Source organism: Fringilla coelebs (genome assembly GCF_963513975.1).
Source record: "Fringilla coelebs genome assembly, chromosome: 9".
Taxonomy (NCBI): domain Eukaryota; kingdom Metazoa; phylum Chordata; class Aves; order Passeriformes; family Fringillidae; genus Fringilla; species Fringilla coelebs.
The window spans coordinates 30,113,826-30,140,944 of NC_140067.1; the positions used below are offsets into that span (position 1 = coordinate 30,113,826).

A 27,119-nucleotide genomic window follows, 5' to 3' on the forward strand; every position below is an offset into this window, starting at 1 on the left:
ACCCCACAGGGTTATTTGGGGGCTGAGGTGACCACGGGCAGCCCCACACCGCAACCCCTCGGTCCCGCACAGGGGAGCAGCTGGCGGGGGGGGGGATATTGACGCTGGGGGTGAACGCCCCAGGGAAATCAAGGAGAAAGAGGCAGCCGGGCTGCAGCGCTGAGACCTTGCCCATCCATCACCCGGCGGTGGGCAGGGCCGGCACCCGGCTCGGGGGAGCCAGCCCCGCTCCGGGCCGGGACCAGCCCGCTGAGCTCGGCTCAAGGGACACGGCCAAGGCCGAGTGGGGCAGAGCTGGCAGAACAGGGGGAGCAGCCCCACAACGCCTGGAGGCGTGACCACGCACCAAGACTAAAGGAAAGATGGAGAGAGACAATTTATTTCACGGGCAGGTGAGGGAGGAAGGGCTGGAGGAGCCAGAGCTCCCGGAGCCAGGGCAGCGGCAGAGCCGGGCACCCTCCTCCCCATCCCGCCAGCCCTCGCCTCCCACCTGGGCAAAGTAAAGATATCAAGAAAAAGGCTCCAAATCGGATTGACACCCCCCCTCCCCCTTAATAAAGTTTATTATCGGCCGGGCTCTAATCCTTTTAAATCCCCCATGCAGGGGGATGGGCCAGGATTAGGGGAGGGCAGCGTAATCCCAATGAATTTGTTACAGGGGGATTTAGACAGCGCTGGGAGAGCAGATGGCCCCGGCCCCGGCTCTGGAAAACAACCATTTTCCTTAATGATTCCTAACAAGGATAAAAGGGCAGAGAATCGGGGACAGGCACAGAGGGCCCACACCCACGGAAGTCCTGGGCCCCAGGGATGCTGCCGTGTGTCTCCCTGCTCCGGACCACGAGCATGGTCAGCACTGAACTGCAGCTCCACAGCTCCTGCCAACTTTTTTTCCAGCAGCTTCCTGGCGTTCACATACTTCCTCTGCCTGCCCCTGCTTGAGGACAAATCAGGAGCTATCCCAGCCTTGGGGATGTACAGGGGGCAGCTGCCCGGAGGAGCATCATCCCCAAGCAAAAGGCAAGAGGAAACATTTAATAGTAATTAAAAACATTGAAAGGATTTTTAAACCAAGGGCGCTTCCCGGGGCGGGGTGGAGGCAGGAACAGGGACATCAGGAATGGGGCGGGGTAGTCCAGCATGCCCACGTGGCAGGGACCAGCCGACACAGCAGGGCAGGGCAGGCATCGGCAAAAATAATTTATTCCACTAAGACAAGCAGAGAACGAACAACAGCGTGGGGAGGGGGCGAGCAAAGATGGGGAGGCCCCGGGCCACATCTCAAAGAGAGGGGACACAAATTGCATCTGAACCCATGACTGCTGCCCCCACCCAGCAGTGTCCCCTTTTTGGGGGGCTGCACCCTCCTGGCCCCACTAGTGGTTGGACCCCAATGGGCTGCTCTGCAGCACAGGACTGGGCTTCCCAGTGTGAAACCAGCCCAGTGCCAGAGAGCGTCTGAGGGCAGCTGGGTGCCAAAACACAAACCACTGTTCGTGTCCCAGCTCCCACACGCCCAAAAACATGGCACTATGACTTGAAAGGGGCATGCTCTGACACCTCCTTCCTCCCAAAGAGCCTTCCACCCCTACCCCGGGTGAGGCAACTGCCTTGAGGAGGACAGCTCCTGAGGGGAACGTGCCAGACCCCTGCCCACTGTGAGACAAAACGCTGTCCCAGGGGTGTCCTGCCTCAGCAGCTCACCCCCCCCCAGGAAGCCCCCCGGGTCCCCCAGCCCCTCTCAGGCCATGGGGAAGCCAGGGCGGCCTTTCCGGGCGCGGGTGCGGAGGCGGAAGAAGGTGTACATGCCCAGGAGGCACATGGAGGAGAGGAAGTAGAGGGCCACGCACAGGCTGATGTCCAGGCGGGAGAAGCCCAATCCAAGCACCCGCAGCCAGGGGCTCCTCCGCAGGCCCTCCCCAGCCTCCTCCTCATCCCGGAGCAGGACGCCGGGGGCCCGCCGGCGCTCCCTGCCCGTCGCGGCACCGCGGGGCAGGGCGATGGTGTCCCGCTTGCTGATGCGGCGGCGCCGGCCCGCGGCCGCCCGCAGCGCCTGGCTCTTGAAGTGCTGCTCGCTGAAGGAATCCAGGTCCACGATGTCGTCGCTCCCCTCGCGCAGCTTGGGGTTCAGCCGCACGATGCTGGGGCGCCGCGGCTCGGGGGAGCCCGGGCGCCCCAGCACTCTCGCCTCTCCCTCCGTCTCCTTTTCCTCCTCTTCTCCTCTCCCCCTCTCCTCTCGTGGGACCTCCGTGCCCAGCCTGGCGCCGATCCCCTCCCTGGCCACGGGGATGGGGTCGGGCTCGGCATGGTCCATGTAGATGTTGGCCGGGGAGAAGTGTGCCTTGAGGAACGTGACCACGGCCGGCTCCTCCCAGGCATGGACCCCCCGCTCCTCCTTGTGGCACTGGGGACACAAGTCTGGCGGAGGCCACTGCAGCTTGGGGAACTTGGGGTCCTCCGTGTCACCTCCTGCAGGGACCGGAGCCAGCGAGGGGGTTAGAGGGGACATGTGATGCACCCTGCCCCTCCCAGAGGATCCAGCAGCTGGGGATGGGGACATTTGGAGGAGCCTCCTCGTGAGGAGGGGTCCTCCAAGGGCAAACAGCAGCTTTGGGAAGCTCCCTGTAAGGAGAATGTAAGATCCAACTCTATCTCCAGGGCAGTCTGATGTTGCATGACCAGCTGCTGTCCCCTGCGATGGGGGACAATAACACCAGGATGTCCCCACTGCTCACCCTGCAGCCATTTGCCAGACCCATCCAGGAGGAGGGATGTTCCTCCACCTCAGCGCCCCTGGTGGCAGCCCGCCCTTACCCGCCAGGCGAGCGTTGACCTCGTTGTGGTGGGACCAGAGCCAGAGGATGGCCTCCTCCCTGCTGGCCACCTTGTCCATGGACTTGGCCGCCATGGCCTCGAAGTGCTCGGCGCACTCCTGGCAGCCGAAGAAGTGCCGGACGTAGCAGCGCATGGTGCTCAGCACCTCCAGGGGTAACTCTGAGAGGCAGAGCAGGGGGGTGAGTCTGGACCCCCCCGTGCCACCACCACAGTCCCACAGCTGAGGAAGCAACCCCACGCCCCAACTCTGTCTCTTGTCCCCCCATGGAAACTGCTGCTGGCTGAGATGAAGAAGGGAGGGGGAACAAGCCTTTGTCCACATGCAGCATCCCTACCCATGCCAGAGCTCAGCTGGACACTCCCTCTCCGAGCCCCTGATGCCCCCAGGGACAGCAGTACCTTTGTCAGGGCCGTTCTGGGCAGCCTGGACAGTCAGCAGGTGGAAGATGGTCCAGAGCCCACAGGGGTAGCCACGGAAGTGGCGTTCACTGCCCTGGCAGCCCACCCAGGTCACGTTGGTGGGGAGCACCGAGGGGTGGGAGGCCTGGTGGACAGATGGACATGGTGTGATGGGGCTGGCAGGCAGTGGGGGCAGGGGTAAGGAGAGCAGGGGCTGGGGGTCCCCATGGGCATCTTACATCTCTGTTATTCTTCATGGCCTCCTTCAAAACTGTGCGGGGCAGCTCGGGCTCTGTCCAGTTCTTCAGCCAGGCATCCAGAGTCTGCAGGTAGGTCTGCACGCAGGGGCGCCCTGGGAAGTACTGCAGAGTGGGGAGAGGGCTGAGAAAACACAGATTTCATCCTGGGAGCAACGGGGAAGCCCACAGGGGCTGGGAAGCACTAGCATCCTCTCTGCTGGAGAGCAGCATGGTCCTGGCAAGGTTTTGGTGCCTATCTCTGAGGGGCTGGGGTCTGCAGCTTGTCCCCCCACCCCAGATGGCAAGTCCCCTGTGTGCATGTTCAGGCTCCAAGCCCCAGCCCCAACTGAGGGAGGCAAAAAGCCACTCTGTCCATAAGTCTGGCAAAGCCGATTAGCAGCTGCACTTTAAAACCACTCATGGGAGAGGAGCAGCCTGGCAGCCTGTGCCACCAACAGACAGACTGACCTGTGGGGAAGAGGGGACATCAGCACACAGGAGAAGTCATGGAGAAGTGAAAAGAAGGAGGAGTTTGCTGAGTTTGAGTTGTTCTTCCTCCTAGGCTCATGGGGAATCACATGAAAAGACCCAAATTTGCAGGGGAATTATCTGTGACCTGACAGTTTTGCTGCAAACAGTGGCCCCTGACTCCTTGGACAGAAGGCTTTGCTGTGTGATTCCCTGCCTTCGGGAATGACTTTTCCCCCCATGAGGACTACTTCCCTTCTCCTTTCCTTTAATACCTCTTGGGAGTGCAAGAGTTAAGGCTGGGACCTGCTGGCTGAGCTCCCCCAGGCTGAGCCCTGGGCTGCAATCCTGGGGATGCTGCTCCGTCCTGTGGATGAGCAGGGCAATGGCAGTGCTGGCTCAGCGTCCCCGGGGAAGCACCAGCACCCACCACCCACTGCCAAGCTCATTGAGGGGAAGCTTTACTGGAAGAATTAAAAATGGGTCAAATAAAACCATTGCTGCTCCTCACCACTCCAGCACACTTACACCCATGGGCAGGAAGCTGGTGTCACGGGGATTTATTTCCCTATTTCTGTAGTTCACATTGAAAGGAAAAAGAGTGAGGGCAATGGCTGGACACAGGCAGGGGAGCCACATGAAGGTCTGAGGACTTAAAGCACGTGCCTGGAGCTCTTTCCTGGGGGAGAGCAGATGGGGGTGGGACCAGGGGGTGTCTTGCACATCAGTGAGGGCCATGCAAAGTCCAAACTGAGAGTAAGACCTTGGGTGACAAAGGAGGGAGCAAAGAAGGAGGGCATAGCCCCAGCCTGCCAAGCAGCCTGAGCTGTGACAGAGAATGGGATGGGGACAGGGCTCCTGCAGGCCCAGTGGAGGAACCAGCCAAATGCAGCAGGACTCCATCACAGCAGGAAATTAAACTGCCCTGCTTGTGCTGGCTCAAAGCTCTCAGTCACTTCAGCTGTGCCAGGCCCAACATAGAAGAAAAAAGGAGACCTTAAATTAGACTTGTCTGGAGCCTGACTCAGAGTGGGAGTTCCTTTCCTGGACTATTATCAAAGGAGCCTGCAGAGACTGGCTCCTTGAGCTGAGCATCCAGATCAGAGCGACAAACCCCTGTGACCATCTCTGACCCCCCAGCAGGTGACAGCCTCTCTTCTGAAAAGACCTCCTGCCTCAACACCTCCTACAAGTGATGATCCCACTGCCACCAAAGCTGGCAACAGACAGCTTGTTTGAAACACTCCAGCACCCCCTCTGAGCTCCCACTGGGACTCTGGGCTGAGTTTGGAGATCCACATGGATGAGGACTGCCATGGGATACACTGAGCACCAGGACACAGAGCCCACATCAGACTGCCACGCTTCACTACCCGTGAGTGCTGGGACACGGTGGCCCGTGCTGTTTGCATTTCATAAACAGACAAATGGAGGCACAGGCCGCTCCCCTCCCAACACCCAGAGCTCCTCACCTTCACCAGCGTGGCCACGTAGCACTTGAAGGCAGCCAGCTGTGCTCCTGACAGCGAGGAGGGACGGGCAGCCTCCACCCGCAGCGAGTAGTGCAGCGCGGACTCCAGGTCGGCCATGTACAGCTTGGAGCTGCGGAGGGCAGAGCAACACGAGGCTCCATCAGCCACGGAGCTAATCCTCACCCCGGGGCTTTTCCAGGTCCCAGCCCCTCGCCCGCCCGGCCCGGTTTGCCCAGCAGGGGGAGGGGTCTGACCGGTCTGCCCGCAGAGGATGGGACACGCGGTCGCTGTCGTTGAGGGTGCTGGCCGTGGCGTTCAGCTTGTAGGAGCCACGGGTGATGCCCGTGAGCGTGCGCAGGTAGTAGGTGTAGAAGGAGCGCGCCTCTATGTGCCTGCCAGGAAGGAGAAGCCCTAAGTCCCTCGTCCCTCCCAAAAACCTGCCCACCCAGTGAAGAAAGCCAAGGAGACAAAGGTTTTGCCATTTGGACAGTTCAAGCCTGGGGAGGGAGCGTGGTGTGCTCCATACTCTCCACCTGCCCCAGCAGTGGGCAGACTTACACACATCCTTGAGCAGAGCTGAGCCCCAGGTAGCCATATCATGACACCTCAAGGATGTTCCGTTGTTTCAGCTCCAGCCAAGGCTGGCAGTGCAGTTCAGTGCCCACCAGCAACCTCCCACCAGCCTCCCCTACTCAGCCAGTCTCATTCCTAATGCACCTTCCCACAAGTACAAAGGAGCACAAAGAGAGGGGGCACAAGGCTGGCACCCCACCAGCACCCCCAGAGCCACCCCGTTGTGCCCCACACTCACACAGGCAGGCGGGAGAAGGAGCCGTTGCGGAGGAGCAGGTATCCAGAGGGGAAGGAGGTGACACCAAACTTCTGCACGAGCTCCTCCTCGCTGCTCAGCACCCTCCTCACCGCAATGTTCTCATACTGCAGCATGTCCAGGGCCACCTGCAAGCCCCAGGGTCAGATGGGGGGGCAGAGGGATTCCCCAGCCCCACCAGGGAGGCAGCAGAGCTGTTCAGTGCCCTGTGTAACATTTGGCCCTGGCTAAGCTGTGTGCAAGCTGGGCAGGGAGGCTTCCTGGTGAGAGCTGTCATGCCACAGGCACCCAGGAGTTATCAGGCAGCAGGCACACAGGCCCCAAGAGAAGTGGGGGATAAATGGAGCTGTACCCACCTCTCTGCCCACAAAGGAGTTGCTCTTCTCAAAGATGAGTGCCAAGTACTGGTCCTTGTTCCTCTGGAAGAAAGTGCGAACCTCCTCGGCGCTGCAAGAGACGGGAGGGCGGCAGCAGGTGCCTCAGCATCAGCAGGATGCTCTGCCCTCCCCCTCACAAGGAGCTCCAGCCTTGCTCACTGGGATTTGGCAGGGAATGCTGCTGCAGGATCAGCCCCACTAAGCAGGCAGCTCCTCCTGCTGAAGTTTCCAGCCTAGTTTTCTGCTCTGGTTCACAGGCTTTGAGAAAACCCAGTGGGCTTGGCCAAGGAGGTAAAAAACAAAGCCCGGGCAGGGCAGGAGGGAGCTGCAAGCTCACCCAGGGGAAAAAAACCAGCAATGAACTTGAACCAGGGCTGTTTGTTTTTTTTGTCTCAAATTCAGAGCCACCAGAGTACCTGAGGCAGGTGCCTGGCTCGACCATTGCTCTGGGAAATCCAAAGGCTCCTTCTCGGGACAATGCAGCAACTGCCTGCATCCAGCAAGGACAACCCAGATACCAACATAATCCCTTTTCAGGACAGGAAAAAGCTTCCAACACAGCCTCACTCAGCATGGTATGACACTGCCATGTCCCAAAGAATTTGGGGCCCAAGAATTGCTTGCTCTAAGTAAGGCTGATGAGCAGGTTTGTTAGGAGATGTGACAACATAGCCCATCTCATCTGAGCCATGGAAACACCTCTACACTGGCCAGGTCATCTCCCTGGGACGTGGGTGATGCAGTAGCTGCTCCTTGCTCATTCTGGGTTCAGGATTTCCCCAGAAACCTGTTCCCCATGGGACAGAGGCCATTCTGGCCCCCTGCTGCTCCTACCTTGCTGGCTCCAGCGGAGGACAGGCGGGTGGCCAGGCATCCTGGCTCTGCTCAAGGTTGGTGATGATGGCATGGCGCAGGTCCTCGACAGTGGCACTGGGATCTGCAGGGGGAGAGGACACCAAGGGGTCAGCCAGTCCCAGGGGCTGAGCCAAGGAAAACTGCCTGGAGCTGCCCCCCAGATCTCCCTGATATTGCCGTGTATGGGAGGTGTGGGCAGCAGGGCCATTCACACCCAGGGTAGAAAACCCCATGGCTCTGAATACTCACTGGTAATCCTTATCCCATCCTCTGGCTTCTTGCTAAAAGCTCTGAAGAACTGAAAGGGAAAAAAAAAACACAAGGGGAAACTGGAGTGCGTGTTTGGAGTGGGACAGGAGGCAGTGCAACCCAGCAGGCTGAGGCTCCCTGTAGACCAGCTCTGCCCCAGTTTCCCCACAGCATGCTAACTGACATCAGCCAGCACAGAGGGAGCTCCCAGCCACGTCCCCCTCTTTTAGGGCATCCCCCCAGAGAGGAGGGGTGCAGGCATGGGCTGGCTAGGAGCCATATCCAGCCAAGGGCTGAGCAACGGCAGGCAGTGGAACAGGTGTCTCCATGGGTCCCAGGGAGGCAGCTGGAACCTTCCTGGTCCTGCAAACCCATCTCCTTGCTCCAGAGCTCTGACAAAGTAGGAAAAAGAGGGTTGTCCCACTCCTGGCCTCCCACAGTGGCTGCAGTACCCAGGGCAGAGCCAGAACAGCAACACCAGGTTGCATCAGCCAGGTGTTTGCTTTGCAGGCTGGGCTGGGAGCCGGGACTGTTTGCAAAAGGTGCTCAGCAGGGACACAGGATGTGAAGCAAGTGACATCTTGGCACGGCCACATCAGCACAATGTCCCTGCCCCAGGAGACGTTTCCATCAGTGTCCCAGGGCAGGGGGCACTCGGTGAGACCCCAGAGCAGGACTGGGGCCAAGCCAACCTGCCTGAAAAACCCCAAATCTGACCCCACCTGGAGCTAGGCCTGTAAACTGGGACTGAGGGCATGTCTGATAGAACCCTCATCCCCTGCCCTTTCCATCTCAAGGTAATCCTGGTTTTAACTGCTGGTTGTGGAACCTGGAGTGCTTTGGCTTCACTGCTTGTGTTGGAGCAAGGCTCTGTTTGCAGCGGGAAGCTCTGCAGAAGCTGTATTGACACAGCTAAAGGGCTGGGCACAGGCCCAGGAGGAGGGCTGGCTCCTTGCCAGCCAGCACAGGAGGCTCCCAGGAGTTCCTCCTGCAGCATCCCTGTGCCCTCCTCCAAAACCCGTGCTTGCAACCTCACTGTGCCCTCAAGCAGCCTTTCTTAAGTGTTTCCAACTCAGGATTCAGAGTCCCCCTCATCCTAACAGAGATCCAGCCCCTGTGTTTCACCACAAAACACTGTTTTGGCTTTCCCCCCCCACTTTGTTGCTCCATCGCTCAGCAGTTGCACCGGCTGCAGCCAGGACACAGCATTGCTTTGGGGAAGGGTGAAACAGCTTCAGCCTGCAAAGCCCCAAGGGGAGCATTTTGGTGCAATACCCCTGTCAATCCGATTGAGCAAGACAGGGACAGGCCAGAAGGCAAAGCACAGCGAAGCCCAGCCAGTAGCCGGCACACACAGCCTCACCTTCATGGTGGGGAAGCCGGTTATCCCGAAATCGGAGCACACTTGCTGGTTGTCCTCGTCGGCACAGTCGATGGCTGCCAGGATCACTGCAGGCCTCCACTCTGCGGGGACAGAGGATGAGGTCAGCACAGCTCAGCACCCCCACAGCCCCAAAAACCGCCCTCCTTCTCATGAGTGCTTGCAGATGCAGAAGGGATCTCCAGCAGGAGGGATCCTCCTGTCCCAAAACCACTGCTTGCCCCTCACAGGACAGTGACTGATGGTTTCCAAGCCCAAACACCAGGGCTGTGCTCTGTACTGGTGTGTGGTGCCCTACTTTCTAGGCAGCAGGAACACAGGGAAAGCCGTGTGAGGCGGGAGCTGGCTTTGCACACCCTGCTCTGCCAGTGTCGGAGCACAGGCAGCTCTACCCAACACTGCCTGCCCAGCTGGTTCTGCCTGTCCAGCCTCTGCCCCAGCTCCCGAGAAGAGGACACCAGGAGAAGGGGAGGGATGGCTAGCCACAGCTTGGGGAGAGCAAGGAACACAGGCTCCAGTTTGTCTCACCCCAGACCAAGGGCACAACCGATAACCAAGAGGGAACAACCCTAAACCAGCAGCCAGGCCAGGGCACTGCAGCAGAGCCTGCCCAGGTTCTCTGCATCTACTCCCCATTTGTGACTCCCCAGTGAGGACCAGCATGCCCCTGGAGTAAAACACATGAACAAAAAGGGGCATGGAGGTATTTTAAGCAGCAGCCTCTGAAAACCAGCAGGAAAACAGAGAAAAAAGCTCTAAAATGGCTTATTTTCAGTGTAAAGGACACAAGCTGGAGAATGCCCTGCCTCATCCTTAGAGTAGGACAGGGAGGGACATGGCGCTGGCACGCAGATGGAGCCCATGCTGCCCTAGGCAGGAGCATGCTGGAGGCATACACAGGGAAACACTGTCCCGTGTCACAGGTGACGGGACAGGTGAGCTGCTTCCCACTGCCCTTGCACTCATGGCACAGGAGAGCTGGTGACGAGCCCTGCTGCAGGGAGCCAGGCATGTTCCTATACTCATCTGCACGTGGTGTCCACAGGTCACCCTAGCATCCTCCCCGTCCAGCCCACTCCTACGAAAATCCACCCGTGGGAATGGCAGCGACGATGCTGAGCAGCACGGGGGTGGCTTCCCCGCCCCGCCTCCATGGGCACACCATCCGAGCTCGGCCTCCAGAGCAGGGAGCCCTGGGGGAGCCCTCTTTTGGAGAGGGGCCAGGAGAGCCGGCATTGCCCCGCGGGGCCCGGGCACGCACCCCATTCCTCACATCCTGCCCGTTGGGGAGCTCTGACGGCATCCCCAGGGAGGGACGGCATCCCCTCGGAGGGACGGGATGCCCGGCCGGCCCCTGACTCATGCGGCAGCCAGCGCGCTGTATCAATTAGTGCAATAACAGGGAGAAGCCGCGCGCACCCCGGGATGCCGGGAGAGGCAGGATGAGTCCCGGCAGGACGAGGGGCCCAGCAGCGGGGTGTGCGGGTCCCCAGGCGGGGCTGGCACCGGCCAGGCCGGGCATCAAGGTCAAAGCCGGGAACAAACCAGCCGGGATCAGCGCCCAGCAACCTGACGTCCCTACCTCTGAAGGCACCGGGGCTCAGGGAAAGTCTGGGGGGCAGCGGGACCTCCCATGAGCGGGCAGGCTCAGCCCCTGAGCTTTTCCCTGCCAAAGGGGGTGCTGCTAAGCCAGACCTGGGCATCGTGGGGGGGAGACCTGGACACCGAGAGGGCGCAGGGCCTTCCCACCCGGCTGACGTGCCAGGGAGGCCGGAGCTGGGCCGCAGGGGGATCTTGGGGAGCTGACAGAGGGTAGGGCAGAGCGGACTGGGGGACGGCGGTGGGAAGGACACGGGATGTAGGGATGCTCACGGGAACGAGGATGCAGAGCCCAGGATGCAGGGAGGATTTAAGAGTGCGGGCGGAGAGGAGGAGGACAACGGGGCAAGGACGCAGGAGGGATTGTAGGATGCTCCCGGTCTTGGGGGAAGCGGGACCCCCTGCGCAGGGACACAGAGAGGAGGATTTAGGGGTGCTGAGATGAACAGAGGTGCCGGGGGAATTTGAGAGTGCAGGGGCAGAGACACCGGGTGCTGACGGAAGAGGACAGAGACAGGGATAAGGGGAGGGGGGTAACAAGGTCAAGGGCACGCGAGGGATCGCGGAGCCGACGGGGCAGGCAGGCGGGGATGAGGGCAAGGGGGGCCAGCGCGGCCGGGGACTCACCGCGGATGTCGTGGGCCAGGGCCCGCCATGTGGGCGCGAAGTGGATGCAGTGCCCGCACCAGGAGGCGAAGAACTCGACGGCCCAGGCGCTGCTGGAGCCCAGCAGCCGCCCCTCCGCCCCCGGCCCCAGCAGCTCCAGGGGGTCAGAGGCCGAGTAGAGGCGGCCGGGCCGCGCCGCGGGCACCCGGAGCAGCAGGAAAAGCAGCAGGAGCGGCGGGAGAGCCGCCGGCCCCCCGCGGCCCCCGGCCCGCGCCCGCCGCCGCCACATCGCCCGCCAGGCCGGCCGGCACCGCCCGGAGCCGCCTTTAGCGCCCGGAGCCGCCCGTAGCGCCGCCCCCGGGGCGGGGCCGCGGCCTGGGCCGGGCCGGGGCGGGGCCGGCGCGGGGAAGCCCCACAGCCGCGGCCCCGTCAGCGGCCCGCGGTAGGCCCGCAGCCCCCGGTCGGCGCCCTCATGTCACCGGGAGGAGCCCGGTACTGCCCTCCTCACCCCCGCCCTGTGCTGCGGTGTTACCCTTCGGCGCCCTCATGTCACCGGGGCGAGCCCGGTACTGCCCTCCGCACCCCCGCCCTGTGCTGCGGTGTTACCCTTCCGTGAGGGGACAAGTGGCACGAAATGGCACGATTCTGATAAAGTGAGGACTGCGCAGGGAGGTGGCGGAGTCAGGGTCCCTGGAGGTGTTTAAGGAAAGAGCGGATGTGGCCCTGAGTGCCAAGGTTTGGTTGGCAGGGTGGTGTTGAGGCACAGGCTGGACTCGGTGATTTAGGTCTTTTCCAACCTAAATGAATCTGTGATGCTGCAGTGGCGAAGGCAGCTGATTCAGCCCCAAAATGCATTTTGTCACCAACAGGAGCACCCCGAGGGCGGCGGCCTGGTCGGATGCCCTGACATCAGCCAGCGTCACTGGGCACCACCTGGACACCCTGTGGAATGGGCAGCCTGCAGACATCCCTGCTCTCTCCCCAAACCTACCAGCAAGACTCACCAAGGATATCCAGTGACGCCCACAAAATCCAGCTCTACATCTAAAAAAAGCAGCCTTCTGCCCCCAGTAGCCCCTTCAATGGAATGTCTTCAAACTGAGAATTAGATTAGATATTAGGAAAAAAAAAACCTTCCCTTGAGGGCAGTGAGGCCCTGGCACAGGTTGCCCAGAGAAGCTGTGGATGCCCCATCCCTGGAAGTGTTCAGGGCCAGGCTGGATGGAACTTGGAGGAACCTGCGGTAGTGGAAGGGTTGGCAGGATCCCGGAGCTAGATGTTCTTTAAGTTCCTTTCCAACCCAGGCCATTCCAGGGTTCTGTGATTCCCTGCTCCCGGCCAGGCCAAGCCGTGCCCTCGCTCACGCACGCACACACGTCACTGGCACCCAGCCCCAGACGGAAGGTGCCCGTTGCTCAGTGCCCCGGGGCAGAGCCAGGCACTGCCAGGGTGGACACAGCCCCGAAATCCAGCCCTCGGCTCCTTCCCCAGCCCCTGAGGCCAGGGAACCTCTGGCAATGCAATAGGGGTGCCCGTGACTGCTGAGGGCTCGTTGCTGGCTCTGTCCCCAGGAAGGCCATTATCCATGCCGGGCCCCACCTAGGCATTTCAGGCGGACTTGCCATGCTAGAAAAACAAGCCTGCCAGAGCCCAGGCTCGCCGAGGCAGTGGAGGGCAGGGGCTCCACACGGGGCACAGCTCCAGGAAGCCACAGGGCTCCCTGACACTGCCTGGCCTGGGGGAACAGACCGTGGTAGACACAACCCAGGGGATTGCTCCAACCCATCTTCTGTGGGTCCAGGCTGATGGGAATGGGGCTGAAGATGGTGTGCTCCAGCCCTGGCAGCTGTAATTAAGTCCTTAAGGGATTATCATGCCTCATTGTCTAAGCAGGAGGCAGAGAGACAGCCTAGCCTGTGCAGGGCTGCTCTGAAAGGTGGTACTCCACTACTGACAGAGACTTTGCCAAGACTTGTCCTCATGCAGCTGGTGATTAAAATGCAAAAATCCCCATGTTCAGGGAGATCACCACCGTTATCTTCCCCCTAGGTTAAAGCCTTATTTTAAGGGCTCATCATCTTGATTAGGTTATCAAGGCAAAGGAGAGGTGCTTAGTGCCAGCGTAATTGCCAGCATCCTCCCCATCCAGCTCACCCCTTCCTCCCAGGCAGCCCAAATTCCTTGAATCCTTTTTTTAGATGCAAAAGCAAGGCGGAGGGGCAAGAGCCCACAGCCCAGCCCGGGGCTCCGGCTCCTTTGGAGGTGAGCCATGCCATTGCTCATCCCCCGGAGCCCTGGGGTGGGGATGCTCCTGCTTCCTGCTGCCCCAGGAACAGCTGGGCTGCTCCCCACGACCCTACTGCCCAGCTGGCACGTCCCATCCCCAAGGCTCCCCAGGTAACAGCCTCCTTCAGCAGCAGGGTGTGGAGTTTTCCAGGCACAGACTTGCCCAAAAATCCTTTTTTCCCCTTTGAATGCTGTTGCAAAGTAAGAGATGAGGCTTTTCTTGCACCTCAGACTGGGAAGAGACATATTTTCATTGCAGAGCACCCTGACACAGGACATGGGAAGCCAAAGATGAAGCAGAATTGAATTTGAAAGCAACTAAGATGAAATAATAGCAGTCAAGAACCAGCAGAACTCTGGGGCAGTTTTAGAAACGCCCTCCCAGTGCTCTCTGCCTTTTTGTCCTCCCTGGCTGCCAATGGAACCTGCAGGTAGCAAAACCAGGACACAGGTGGTGGGTGATGCTGGATGCCCACCTGCTGAGCCCCAGCCAGCCCAAAAAGGTCAGCTTTAGGCTCCCACTGCACATTTAGGAATGTGCTTGGTTTTCACAGCAAAGCCTTCAGCGCCTACCTCAGCATCCTTAACTTTGGGGAGAGTTGTGCTTCACTCTGTAGCAAGGCCATGGGATGGCCACAGAGATTCCTGTGCTGCACAATCTCTGTGCAGCAGCTGAGCAGTGGCTTTAGTTCATTAAGCTCTGAAATCTCATTTCCCAGACTAACACCCAGCAGGAATCTCCTTGAAGTCAGTGAGGCGTGGGCAACATCAACAGGCTGAGAACCTCAAAAGGCGGCCACAATCTCACCAAAATAATTTAAGCCCTGCAGAACTTGTTTTGTGCACCTAAAATGGATCATTTTCAGACAGAAAACTACTCAGATCACCTCTGTGCTGGGTTAGAGAGGAGACAAGGAATGAGTGGTTGGATTTTATGTGTTCAGCCCTTGAAGTGATAGAAAAGACTACATTTCAGAAGATGGAGAAAGGCTTTGATTGTCTGTTTTTAAAAGCATGAATCTGTCTGTAAAATGTTCCGAATGGCCAGGTGAGCAGACCCAGAACCTCCTCATTCTCCTTTAGTTGTGAAGGTTCAGGGCCACAGGGAGATCCTGAAATGGACTTTCTTCCTTGAAAATTATAGAACACGTTCCTACCTAATTGTGTGATTCCAGGAACTGACTCCAAGGAAAACACGCAACCAATGCAAGACTCATGATACAATCACGGCAACCCCGTCACTGGCATTTTGGAGCCTGCTCTGAGAGGTTTGCATCCAACACCCCTGCAAGTACCTTGGAAATACCAGCTGCAGAGGAAGCTCAGCAGTTTTCCTTTCTCCAGACTTCACAAGATGATGAACTCAAGGAAGTCCTCTTTGATCTGTAGCACAGCACTGCTTAAAGTGTAGTCCTTCTGTGAATAAAAAGAAAAAGCCTCACTTCCCTTAAAGAGCAAAGGAAATTGTGCCACCTGCCACTTTCCTGATATTCCAGTCCAGGTGGTACTTCTTCCTTGGTGGCACAAGTCACACCTCAGCTGAGACATGGCTTCAGACAAGACCTTTGGCAGCACCTGTGCCGCAAACATGCCAGCTTTGCTGAGATTCCTGGAGGAGATTTGAATCCTGACTGCTTCCCACACTCTGCATTGGCTCTGCCAGGCTGACACCTGTGAAGACCAGGATGGCCCCTCAAAGTCCCCACTGGCAGCTGAAAATTGCTGACTCCACGAGACAGGCTTGGTCAGAAATCGTTGATTTTTACCTTTCAAGCCCAAGCAGCCTGTAATAACAAGAGGCACAAAAGCAAATCTGGGGTGCATTCTCAGGATGTGATGAATGTGTTCACGTAGTTTGCATCTGCAGAGAGAATACAGCAGTACCAGCCTCCTGCTATTCACCCTCTGCTGATTCATCCCTGCTCCAAAGGACAGCAGCCATGCTGGCCTTGCTCTTTTCAGAAGAACCCAGGGAGACCAGGAGGAACTGGCACTGTCATTGGTATGTCTGGGTAGGAAACGTTTTACCTGCAAATTTCAGATCTACTAACAGTCATAAATGATTACCATGAGCCAGGCTGCACAGAGCACATGTTTTCCAGTCCAGCTCACGTTCCCAGCTTTAAGGAGCAGATTGGAGGAGGCCACACCGCCCAGATTTGCCACATCATTATTTGGCAGGTGGTTTAATTGCAGTGCATGAAACTGAGAATACCACAGGGATGACAACGGAGCACTCCTCTTTTGCTCTGACAGTAGTCCTGCAACGTAAGCAAGGTCTCACCTTCCAAGGACTGCTGTGCCAAATCACAGGTTCACTGAGCAGTGCTGGCTCCATTAGCCTTTGGAGCAATGCAGCAGACACAGACATTGGAGCAGACTCCTTGCTGAGCTCCCCAAGCCAAGCCACGTGAGCAGTGAGATCCCCTGCAGCCTCCTTTATTTTGCTGGAATAAAATCAAATCGTAGCTGTGACATCCCCCAGAAGTGGTGTTATTTCCACCTCCAGCAAATTCTCAGACAAAATCTGAGTTTGAATCAGTCTAGACTTCATGCAAGAGGAAGCCACTGGAAACCCATATCAGGGAGGGAACACAGCCCAAGGGACACAGCAGGTCTTGTACAGGTGGAGCAAAGGGCTGGAAAACTGGGGCCAAGAGAAACATTCAGAGCAGGAACTAACCACCTGCTCCAGGCCATCAGCACTCTTGGCAGGCAAAAGAAGGTACCTGTACTCCTCTATGCCCCTTAACCTGCCCAACCATCACCCTCCTGAGCAGAGCTACTCTATTCTTTTCCCCAAATCTCTGCAGGACCTTATTCATGAGGAGGCAGGAAGGTACAGAGCTGGGGCTAGGGGTTTTGTTTGCTCCAGTTTCCAGGTCTCACAGGGTGCCTTTCCCCTCCTCCACAGGACCGGCATCCCGGAGTGCCCTACACTTTCAAACTCCATTACATCTCATCTACATTCCTGCCAGGCAATGGCCCATGCTCTGGGCTGGGTGCCAGCCGCTGGGCACTCCCCCTCCTCTCCTTCCTCCAGTCTGAAGAGCTGCTGGTGTTCAGCAGCTCCCCACCAACTCCTTTTCTTCTCAGGTCTGTGTTAATGAGAGCCTGGACATTGCAGAAGCCCTTGTGCTAGGCAGGGCACAGCACGTCTGGAGCAGAGTCAACATTTCAAGTGCTCCAGTGCACTGCCAGGCATTGTAGCACGTGGGATGGCTGCAGCTGGCACCACGTCCCCAGGGAGGCACCTGGGAGTGGGCTGTACCTGAGAAGGGAGGCACCAAACAGTCCCACAGTGCCTTCAGGAAGGTGGCTGCTGGCCATTGCCCAACCCAGGAGTTTCACCAGGTCCACAGGTGAAACAGCTGTTAAAGGTAACCATGCTCCAAGGGTTCTGGGAGGAGTTGCATAAACACCACGGGTAGAAAGTCAGTGACAATGTGAAGTAACGTAGACTTGCAAATGAGGAAATGAGAGCCTTCATCATGCTGATTGCTGGGCATCCTGGGCAAGGATAGCAGGAGCAATGCAGCAGTTTGCTGCGTCACCCGCCAGAGCACCTTGGCAGCACTCCCACAGCTTGAGCTGTTCTTAAAGGAAACCTCAGCAAGAGAAGCACAGATCAGCTTTTTTTCCAACATTAAATGCACTCTGAGCCCCTTCCAGGGATGGATGCAAACAGAAAATTGTCCAAAAATACATGACTTGTGGGGTGAGGAAAGGCACAGCACAGGTGCTCTCCTGCTGCTCAATAGTGAGGACACAGAGGCTGCAGCACCACTTGGCCTCAGACCTTTGGACATCCCAGGAGCGTTTGGCCAGTTCAGCCACTGAGCTCAGAGGGCTGTGACATCCTCCTGTCTGAGGGCTGTGATGTTGTCCTGTCTGAGGGCTGTGTCCCCAGCATGCTCCACTGAGGACCAGCCCTACGGCACACTGGCATTGCAGGACTGCAGCAAAGCTGCTTCCACAATAGAAGCCTGAATGCAGCAAATCCTCCTCCAGGATGAGGTACCTCTGCTAAAGAAAAGCAAAGAAGAAATAATTGCAATGGTTTAGCTCATATGGGTCCCCTCCCATTTAATGCAAACAGCCCTCCCAGGCAGGTGAGGAGCTGATGGTCACACAGTGTACTCCAAGCTGGAAAGACCAGCGCTGGGTTTTGTACAGGGTCTGCAGTAGATGGAAAGCAAAGCCTTTGTTGGGCTGTACATCAATAAAAGGCACCAAAACTCAGCAGAGGTACCGGAGCAGGGGTGGCCACAGGCACTGAGGAGGCTCAATAAACACCTGTGCTCCCTGGCTCACACCTTCATGCTGCCACTCCATCACCACATGCCCACACCTGCGGTTTGGCACTGCAAGTGCCTGGCTGCCCGCTTATAGAGCTCCAGGACCTTTCATGTATTAAAAGTGACTTGGTTTTTTTCTTGTCCTGGAAAGAAAAGAGCAAAGATTTAGAAAAGTTCCACCAACACATAAAGTTTCCAGGGAGCAATATTTGCCCCTTGGTGAGGAAGGGATTGGTGCTGCAAACAGCAGCTCTACAGAGATGTACCAATTCAGGAATAGAAAACAAGACTGAGGTTCTGATTTAATTCCAAAACTGCTTTTTAACATTAAAATGTTTTAAACCATGAGTTTTTAAAACATATTTTAAATAAATATGTGCAAGGAGTAGTTTTTCTCCTACTGTGAACTCCTGCAATGATTGCTCAATGCTATTTTCTGGTGTTATCAACAGTCAGCTTTAACAATAAGGAAATTCTAAAAAAGTTACGATTATAATTAGGGCAACTCTAATGGGATTTTGTAGACTGTGATTGGCATCCCAAGTACAGAATCAGACAGAAAGGGGAATGTACAAGGGACAAATCTCCAGGACACTGTCAGAATTAGCAACTGCTTGGGTAATTAGGAAGCTCCATTTTATAAAATCCAGGAAACAAGATTAATTTATAAATCAGTTTATTTACAGATTTTGTTCTCTTAAAGTACATTTCAGTTACCAAAGATATTTACACTGGTGTACACAGGGACCATCCTGGTTATTTTACAGTTCTTAATTACAAAAAAATCTTCCCAACCCCTCCACATCCTAGGATCTGTCTACTGTGCAAAGCTGCTGTGGATGTGAACATGAGCTGAAACTGGCCCAAACCCCAAGTTACCAGGTTATTTACACATACACAGTAAATGGGTTTCTTTTCAGCATCTCCACAACACAGTACATGGGGGAGACCAAGCCTCCCAAAAGGTGGCTTTGCAAATGTGTATCAAAAGGCTCTGCAAAATCAAGGAAAAAAAACCCCTAGTATATGCAGGTTAATTACAGTATTCCTTTTTCATCTGTATATAATTTTGCATTTAACACTTAAATTACAAATAAGTTCAATAGTTTGCTTTTCTCCATTTTAGTTGGTTTGTAAACACTTCAGATGCACTAAATACCTTGTAAGATTCAACTGTTTGTCTGCTGAAAAGTACTTTGTTTTCCTAATATTCTTAAGGTAGCAAAGAGATATGAAAGTTGGAACTGCACACAGTTCCTCGCAGAATAGTCACTTAAAAGGTCTCTGTCACTGTGCTACTTCTGCAGGTACACACTTATTCAAGTATTGCAAAAAGCTAAGGCCACTTTTTCAAGAAAGGAAAAGGAACAAGATGGGATTTTTCAATCCCTCATTCCACCTTGTGAGCAACAAGCCTTCTCTGAAAGGCAGAAGCATTGATATTCCAGGGCTCGGCTCACAGAGCATCCTGCTGTTACAGAGGTACCCACACTCTGTGTTCCCACAAGCCTGGGCTTTCCCACCTGGCTCTGAGATCCTTCCAAAGATGGAGCAGCATGTTCCCAGTGATGACAGCTGCTGCTGCTGCCCCAAACAGCTCACAGGTCTCAGCAAAATGTCCCAGCCTTGGATCTTCTTATGTGGTTACACCGAGATAACCAGGATGCAGAAATATCATCTTGTTCTTACAAAGGGAAAGTTGGGAGAGAAGCAGAGAATTCAGCCTGTTTGTGGGACCCCAGGCTTCCCCATATCTCCTCACTAGCAGCCTGACCCAGCCTGACCCTTGCTTCATCGCAGTAATCATCAGTCCACAAGTACTCAACCCACTTGAGGTTTTGAACATACACTCGACTCAAAGCAACTCAACACACGAGGTACTGAGAAGGTAATTCACGTACGTTCAAGTCATTTTAGGGTTGCTCCTAGCAAGGATTGCTACCATAAATAAATCAGTGATGTCTGCAAAGGAACAAAGCAATTATTTAGACACAGCTCCCTTCTGTCCAATACCTGTTAAAAACAGTTAGTGCTTCTGTGGAGGGTATTACAGCCAAAAGACAACAGGCACATGATCTCCAACAGGCCCCCACGCCCTGTCAGGCCTGGCTGCACAACCTCCCCACTCCTGCTGGACAGACCAGAAACACCCCATGAGCCCCTCAGAAGAGGAGAAAGCCCTGGGGATGCAGGACAACTTTCTCAACACTGGCCACAGAATGTACAGAACAGAACCTGACCTGATGCTCCAGGTACAAACCGACTCTGCAGGTTTCTGTCCTCTTTCCATAATTGCCACCTATAAAAATAGCAATCCTTGCTATTGAAAGAGATACACCCAGGAAAGGGAATCTGAGGTGGTGACCCAATCAGTGACACCATGCTGGTTAAATCTAGCAGCTTTAGTTTGCTTCTGTCTTGAGCATCCAAGCGTTTCCTGGTTCAGCATCATGACATTTTACATGAGCAAATGAATCACTTGAGAAAAAAAGCTGAGCAATGCTCCACCAAGACCATTTGACTTGCAGCCAGCCAAAAGGCCCACTACTGAGGGACAGACATACATATGCCCACTGGAGGTGTCCCTGTCCACCATTACCTCCTCCTTGTTCTTGCACTCACAGAGCTCCCATGGATATGGCTCACCACTAACTCACAAGTGAGGTGCTGGCAACACTACATCTGAGAATCTGTATGGACCTCTGGCAAATCCAACATTTCCCAGTGCTGTCCCTGAAGAATTACCAGCTGTGTGTCATTGTGCAAAATGCAAATATTCCAATGATAGCTTTCAAAAAAGCCCAAACAATAAACAACCCAACCAAAAAAAAAAAAAGGTGGAAAAGAGAAACCAAACTGGATCAGAGGTATGCACAGCAGGAAGCCCAAGAACCAAGCAGATGAATGAAACAGTTGAGATGCCCCTGCCATGCCTGTTGTGGGCTGCAGCATCTTTGGGGCACCTCTGAGGGCTTCAAAGTGTCTGTCTACACTCCAGTGCCTGGAGAATCTGACTTCCCTCTGGGTCTTGTCCCAGGGTAGCAAACAGGGACATCCACTATTAAGGCATCAACGTTTGACCCTAGATTGTCTGTGTTCCTCCAAGAAAAACACAAGAACAGGAAGAACAGGTCAGGAACCAGCACTCAGCAGAATGACACTGCAGATGAATCCTGCCAAATCAACCAAAATCAACCACATAATATGGTGCAGAAGTTCTGGGAAAGGAAGGGAATAGAAAGAGCTGGGAATTTTCACACAATTTTTCAGCTCAGCCCCCTCAACTCTCCATTGTCTCTGAACCAGGCGCTTCGGTTTTCAAGCTCCACTCCTAGACCTGTCTTTGTGTCCCACCCTTGGTCACTGAGGTTCGGTTGTTCCTACCTTCACCCCCTCGTATCTGCTTCATGAAGCTGGAGGTTTTGTGTGAAGAATATGGGGCTCTGGAAATTTCCAAACCAGATGCTCTCTCAAGTTTGTCTGTCTCAAAACACAAGACAGTGCAGCCAACTGCACAGGACACTCTCTTGTAATTCACTTAATAAATTATCTGAAAATAAATAAAAAACCCACAAGCACAAAACATGCAGACAGTCAAGCACCAGACACCGCTTTCTTTGGTGAATACACTCTGTTCTCTAAATTGTTCAAGTAACAGCTTCTCCAGTAGGTGACAGTAAGGGAGAAAGCTGAGGGATTGAAGGCCAAATTTTTGTGAGGAAATATTTTCCACTCCTGCATGTCTCGTGCCTGAGAAAATCCTGAGTATCCATTATCTGGGAGCAGCTGGTGCTCCAGGAAGAGAAGTGCTACACGGTAGGAGAAAAGTTGTCCACGGGCTCGTCTTTCGTGCTTGACATTAGGCAGGCTTTATCTTGCTCTGCCTCAGAGCAAAGCAGCAAGAATTCTTTACTTGTAGGCAGGAAGAAACATCATGTAATTTCCCTGGACTGGGCTGGCACCATGCTTGGTACCACATCACAGAAGAAAGATGAAAACAGCTTCACGGAGAAGTGAATTAAATAGGCTCTGAAGCAGAAGGAACTGATGCACATTGTTAGGACTGCAGGAGAAGACGTGTTAAGATTATAACACTGTTCAGTAAGGTAAGTCTGTTTATGACCAAAACCTGACCAAACTGTTGCTTCTCCAAATTGCTCACATTTCTAAAGACAAGCTGAGTACTGATGGCTGACCACCATTCCAGCAAAACAGCCGATATCCCAACTTAACCCAACCCTTTCAGGGAACAAGCCAAACATATCAAAGCCCCAGGCCGGGGCCCCGGGCAGCTGCTGACAGTTATGTGACATAACTGCATTGGCACATGAACAGTCTTGAGCACTCCTCAAAGCAGCCTCAAGTGAGGGATCAGCTTGTTCCAAACAATAAATCTGGTGTGAGGTCTTGGCAGCCAGTTCAGGTTCTTTTCATCCCATCTGAACTGCCTGGGAACCCCACGCGTGGAAGTCCAGCCGCGGCATGTGCAGGGAGGAGAGCAGGTCAGGAGTCAGAGAGGCCTGTGACTCCATGGTTGGCAGTGTGAGCTCACTTCAGCACTGTCAGACAAGCAGCAGCCTCCTCTGTTTCTCGTTTATCTGGTTCAGTACATCAACAGTGTCTCTGATTAAGGCCTCGAAGATCCCATCTGCCAACTGCATCTTGACACACAGCTCATCCTCGTCGTAGTTCACCCACTGCGCTTCTTCCTCGTGGAGTTCCTGCACCTTGGAGGGGAGAAAGGCAATAGAAACATTACAATTCTGTTGCTTTAAAATAATATTGCCTGCAAAGTTCCAGAAAGAGTCCAAAGCAGAGTCTGTCTGTCAACAACATATCTGTCTTAGTAAGAGATTACAGGAAACGCTTGGAATAGCAAAACGAACACAGATCTGTTTGAACCAGGCTATTTCACTATGAATGTTTTCTACTTTTCACTGTAGCATCCATTTTAAAGGCTTTCATATTCCTGCACAAGTTTTTCACTCGAAAGGACTCAGCTAATGGGACAGTCTTGGCCAACAGCAGAAGCTCTATTAATTAATTAGTCCCTAATTATGTTTTTGCAAGAAGCTGATTCCTTGTGGCTTAAACTGGTAAGAAGTAATGGAAAGGCCTTGAATAGGGCAAGAGAGAAAGAAAAGATTTCATTGCAGTTCAGTTTATAATGCAATAAGAAAATTTTAGGGAAACAACTAACTTCCAATGCTTCTGCATATAGGAAGAGAAAATGCTTGCATGTGTTATAAGACAGCATTACAACTCATTTGCACAGAATACTCCATGCTTTGTTGGATTTGACAGCATTACTACAAATAGAATTTGGCACCAGTACATTAAAAGAGTACTTACTTCCTTCTATTACTAAACTGTTGACAAAGAAAATCCCCTTTGACAGCTCACTGACAAATAGGTGGTTTAGTATCAGAATGAAATATATAATTTCATTCAGCATATCAAGTCTTATTGAGAGTCTCTCCAAACTGGACATCTTCAATTAAACTTCTTAAAAATTTGTCTTACGGACCATTTCAGTATTACAGACAAACCTAAACACACGCAAACATTTTAGAAAAGAAGGAACAAATGCAAATGTCACTTGTATTTAAAATGACAACAAAAACCTATTAAAAGCTTTGTCTCTGCTCAGCTTCAGCAGAAACCTCCTTTGCCCATAAACCTTACACTCTGAACTCAAAATACATTTACAGTGTACAAGTGAGGCAGACACCTACAAGCTGCCAAACTAAGGTTAAACATATTGAAAACCCCACTAACGCAGGATCAGAATGTAATAGTGTTGTTTTCTGAGACAGAACATGAACTATAGCCCAAAGACACTCTCTTCCTTTTGCCTGAAGCTAAACCTCCCAGAAACTGGTGTGTTTTGAAGCTGACAGCTGCTGTGGCACAATGCTGATTCAATAACGCCAGCAGAGTGTGAAGCTCAAGTGCTATGGGAACCCCAGGGAACTGGCACTGCTGCAGGGTTTGCAGCCATTCATAAGGTCCTGGTTAGACACAGGGCTTCAGGCTGACAGCTCCTTTCTCCCTCTCTTGAGAGAGCTTGGGGAGAGGGGCAGGGATCTCATCCTGCAAACAGCTTTGGAAGAGTCACACTGCCTGCTTACAAATCTGTGCTACAGCAAGTGCCTCTTTCCCACACAGCTGTCAAGGAAGAGGCATTAATGGCTTCATTAGGCTTGTTACTACTAAGGAAGAAGCAACAATATTTGCAATCAAACTTTGAAGGAGTGCTGTAGGTGAAAGATAATTTAAATGGAAGGCTAACAAGTGGTGGATAATTTGGTGTGGGTTTGTGTCAGGATGAAATGTCTGGAAGAGACTCCTGAACTCTCCCACAGAAATGTGCTGCCTGCAACCTGTATGTGCTGGTTGTAAAGTCTGATAAACAGCAGCATGTCCCAAGTCCTCCCATCAATAAAGAGGCATAAGACAGAAGCAGCAAATTGCAGACTGATCATGTGTTGTGTGTCTGCTTCATAGACTATTTGGATAAGGAAGAGACAGGAGTAATGAAAAGAAGAGATGATGCTGAAAAAGTATTCCCTAAAAGCAGAAGTGATTTGGTAAAAAACAACAGGGGGCTCAAAGGGAGAGGGTGAAGATGGCTGCTGCATGAAAAGATCCTGGACATGGGGGAAGATCCTGAAGATGAAGGAGGTGGGTGGAGACAAATGCCAGGGGATGCCCAGGGACCTTGACTGACGACATCCAAGGCTGGTAACCTGGAGCAGCTGCATGACAGTGACTGACAGATTTTCTGCCTGGCTCTCCCAGGCCAGCAGCCACTCCACAGCCAAAAAGTGAACTCAAGACTTTGTAAAGGTAACACTGAGGGTGGGGGAAGCTAGTGAGTAAAATAATCAAGCAGGTTAAAAGCTCTGATCTCACTGGCCTTGAACAAACCCCAATGTCCAGATCCACGCTAAGGTGCTGTTTATTCTGTCTCCCTGGCAACTGTGTGATGAGACAATTTCTTTACTGGGCTCAAGCAGTGAAAAGAGATACATGGGATAAAGAAGTAAAAGTACATGAGAGAGGAGAAGGTACTTGATCCAGGCAGAGAAAGGCTGGATGTTTAACAGCCCCCAGAAAGAAAAACAGTATCAATGATTAATTTTCTCTTGCCGGTATCATTTCCCCCTCTCTCAGAGGCAGAGTGCACAATTTCCTTTGGCATTAGGAGGACTTCCTCGAGCATGCTTTTGGAGAACTGTGAGAATCTGCAGCTGCAGGCAAGTCCTGTCTGTAGTGTATTCAGAACAAGTGTGGAAACTGCTGTGCTGCTTTGCAGCCCTGGCTGCAACATCTGAGCCAAGGCAGTTGTGACTCCTTTGTCTGGGAAAGGTGTGATCCATTTGTTGTGTTACCACAAACTGCTCCTAAGTAATTGAGACAGTTTCTTTAATATCTGACAACTACCATGGCTTGCATGGAAGTGGGCTTTGCACTTTCTCATGACTAAAGTGAAACTTCACATATTTGATACCAGGAAGCAAGATCTCTATACCAGAAAGAAACTGCATTTGGGTGAAGTCAGGAAAAGTACGGTTTTAATGAAACTGAATTCCACCCTACACAAAAACATAAGGAGCGATGAAATGTAGAAGGCTGTGTGGTATTTTTTTCTCTGTGTTCTTTTTTTTTTGTATGCACACTTTTTATTTAAAAAAAAACATTTAAAGAAGGGGGGCATGCACACAAAAGAAAAACTAAGCGATATCATGGTCACATGATCCTGCTGGCCCTCTACTAAATGTCACAGCACCTAAAAAGCACCACTAAAGTAATAGAATCAGAAGGAAATTTAGAGAGTGACTTAGCATGTTTTGATTTCTAAAGTTTCCTGTTCAAAAGCAAGAATATCTCTAAAATAAACTACATTTAAGGAGTAAATAGACTATTTGGGAGAGTGAAAAGAATACGCATCCAGATACAGTGTCTTGGATGATGGCCAGCAGGAGGAAGGCAGGCAGGTGCATTCTCACAGCCCTTTGCTCTCAGAGTGCCTGGAAACCTTTAGACACAGCATACAAACAGCCTTTCACTCCCTTCTTACTGTACACTCCCCTTGGGTTTAGATCTGGGGTGCTGCAACAGTGGCACCTCAAGCTTTCCAATTAAACCAGTTTGGTAGGAACAATCCTGCTTTGTTGCAGAGCTTCTGCACAGAGAAAAACGTTTTGGCTGTTAAATCAACAGGTCAGAAGATCAAGCACTTTGCAGCACTCTGCTGGCAGGCTCCTCAGGTGTGAAAACCAAACACATAGGTTTGGCAGTATCATGTGAGCTCTGCTTTCTCAAGCTCCACATAAAAGAGAAGGGGGGCTGGCAGGGAAAGCAATGGCAGAGTTTGTTCTAACCCCATGCAAACAGATCAGCACAGTGAGTTTTGGCTGAAGACCCAAATGGAAAAAAAAAAGGAGTGGAAACAACCTGATTGTCAGCACCTGAACTTAAATAAGGAGAGATGAGGGTTCTTGCTGTAGTTTAAAAACAGGTTTTGAGAGATGCTGGCAGCCCTGATGTACCAAAATGTACATTTGACATTCTCCACAAAGACCTGACAGCACACATGTGATAAAGGAATAATATGAAGGGACAAAAAGGGAAGAAAGCAAATACTTAGACATTCCTTTAACTTGATTTTAAACAAAGTAGCTTTTCATAAACATGAACTCCTGTACTTGTTTATTGAAAGCCAAGATTTGCTGTAAATGTTGGTAACTGGAGCAAATATCCAGCATATCAGAGGGATCCCTAAAGAATCCCAATATAAATTCTTGTCTGAGGACAGAGATGCCTGATTGAAGACAAAAAGAATGCTGCAAAAAGGAGAAGAGGAAGATGTTCTTTTGTCACTGGCACTAAAACATGACTCACACATTGGTGTAAACGCTGGGAAAGCACAGACCAAAGTGAAAATGCAATTAAAAGTGCAGCAATTGGAGGAAGCTGCAAAGCTCAAGGCAGAGCAAGGAGGCAACAGATTAATCCATCCTGTTCTCCCTTTTCTTCCCAGGAGGTGTGATGGCCAACCTAGACGTCCCAGTGGCACAGAGATCACCAGTGCTGCTTCTCCTGCTGTTTCCTGTGCCCCTTCCCACAGGGAATTAAATTCAATATGATAAACCCAGAAAAGTGTATTCAGGCAAAATCAGGGAGAGAATAAGTTCAGTCAAACAGCCTGGCATTTGTTTCT

The 27,119-nt window shown here is 53.3% G+C and overlaps 2 protein-coding genes across 5 annotated transcripts in view; both read right to left on the reverse strand.

Moving 5' to 3' along the window:
• Nucleotides 1-1,187: 1,187 nt before the first annotated feature.
• On the reverse strand, nucleotides 1,188-11,621 carry QSOX1 (quiescin sulfhydryl oxidase 1). The gene is made up of 12 exons (XM_084211395.1): nucleotides 11,331-11,621; nucleotides 9,087-9,187; nucleotides 7,724-7,772; nucleotides 7,454-7,556; nucleotides 6,599-6,689; nucleotides 6,225-6,370; nucleotides 5,668-5,805; nucleotides 5,414-5,543; nucleotides 3,474-3,596; nucleotides 3,235-3,379; nucleotides 2,815-2,994; nucleotides 1,188-2,469 (listed from the first exon to the last, which is right to left on the reverse strand). Exons 1-12 carry the CDS (start codon nucleotides 11,596-11,598, stop codon nucleotides 1,742-1,744), a joined length of 2,202 nt encoding a protein of 733 aa, XP_084067521.1. The 5' UTR covers nucleotides 11,599-11,621; the 3' UTR covers nucleotides 1,188-1,741.
• A 6,943-nt stretch (nucleotides 11,622-18,564) lies between these two features.
• Nucleotides 18,565-27,119, reverse strand: part of CEP350 (centrosomal protein 350) — a 70,472-nt gene continuing 61,917 nt past the window's right edge. For all 4 annotated transcript variants that reach the window (XM_084211782.1, XM_084211783.1, XM_084211781.1 and 1 more), the window contains one exon: nucleotides 18,565-22,620. In XM_084211782.1, coding sequence (XP_084067908.1) covers nucleotides 22,456-22,620 — 165 coding nt within the window. In that variant the 3' untranslated portion in view covers nucleotides 18,565-22,455. The remainder of the gene's footprint in view (nucleotides 22,621-27,119) is intronic.

What these genes read in the sequence shown, in the direction of transcription:
- QSOX1 (XM_084211395.1), bottom strand. Translation starts at nt 11,598, where the DNA reads ATGTGGCGGCGGCGGGCGCGGGCCGGGGGCCGCGGGGGGCCGGCGGCT. An exon ending in CCTGGCCCACGACATCCGCG is followed by an intron (nt 9,188 to 11,330) that starts GTGAGTCCCCGG and finishes CTGTCCCCGCAG; the next exon opens with AGTGGAGGCCTGCAGTGATC. An exon ending in GGATGGGATAAGGATTACCA is followed by an intron (nt 7,557 to 7,723) that starts GTGAGTATTCAG and finishes CTCCCCCTGCAG; the next exon opens with ATCCCAGTGCCACTGTCGAG.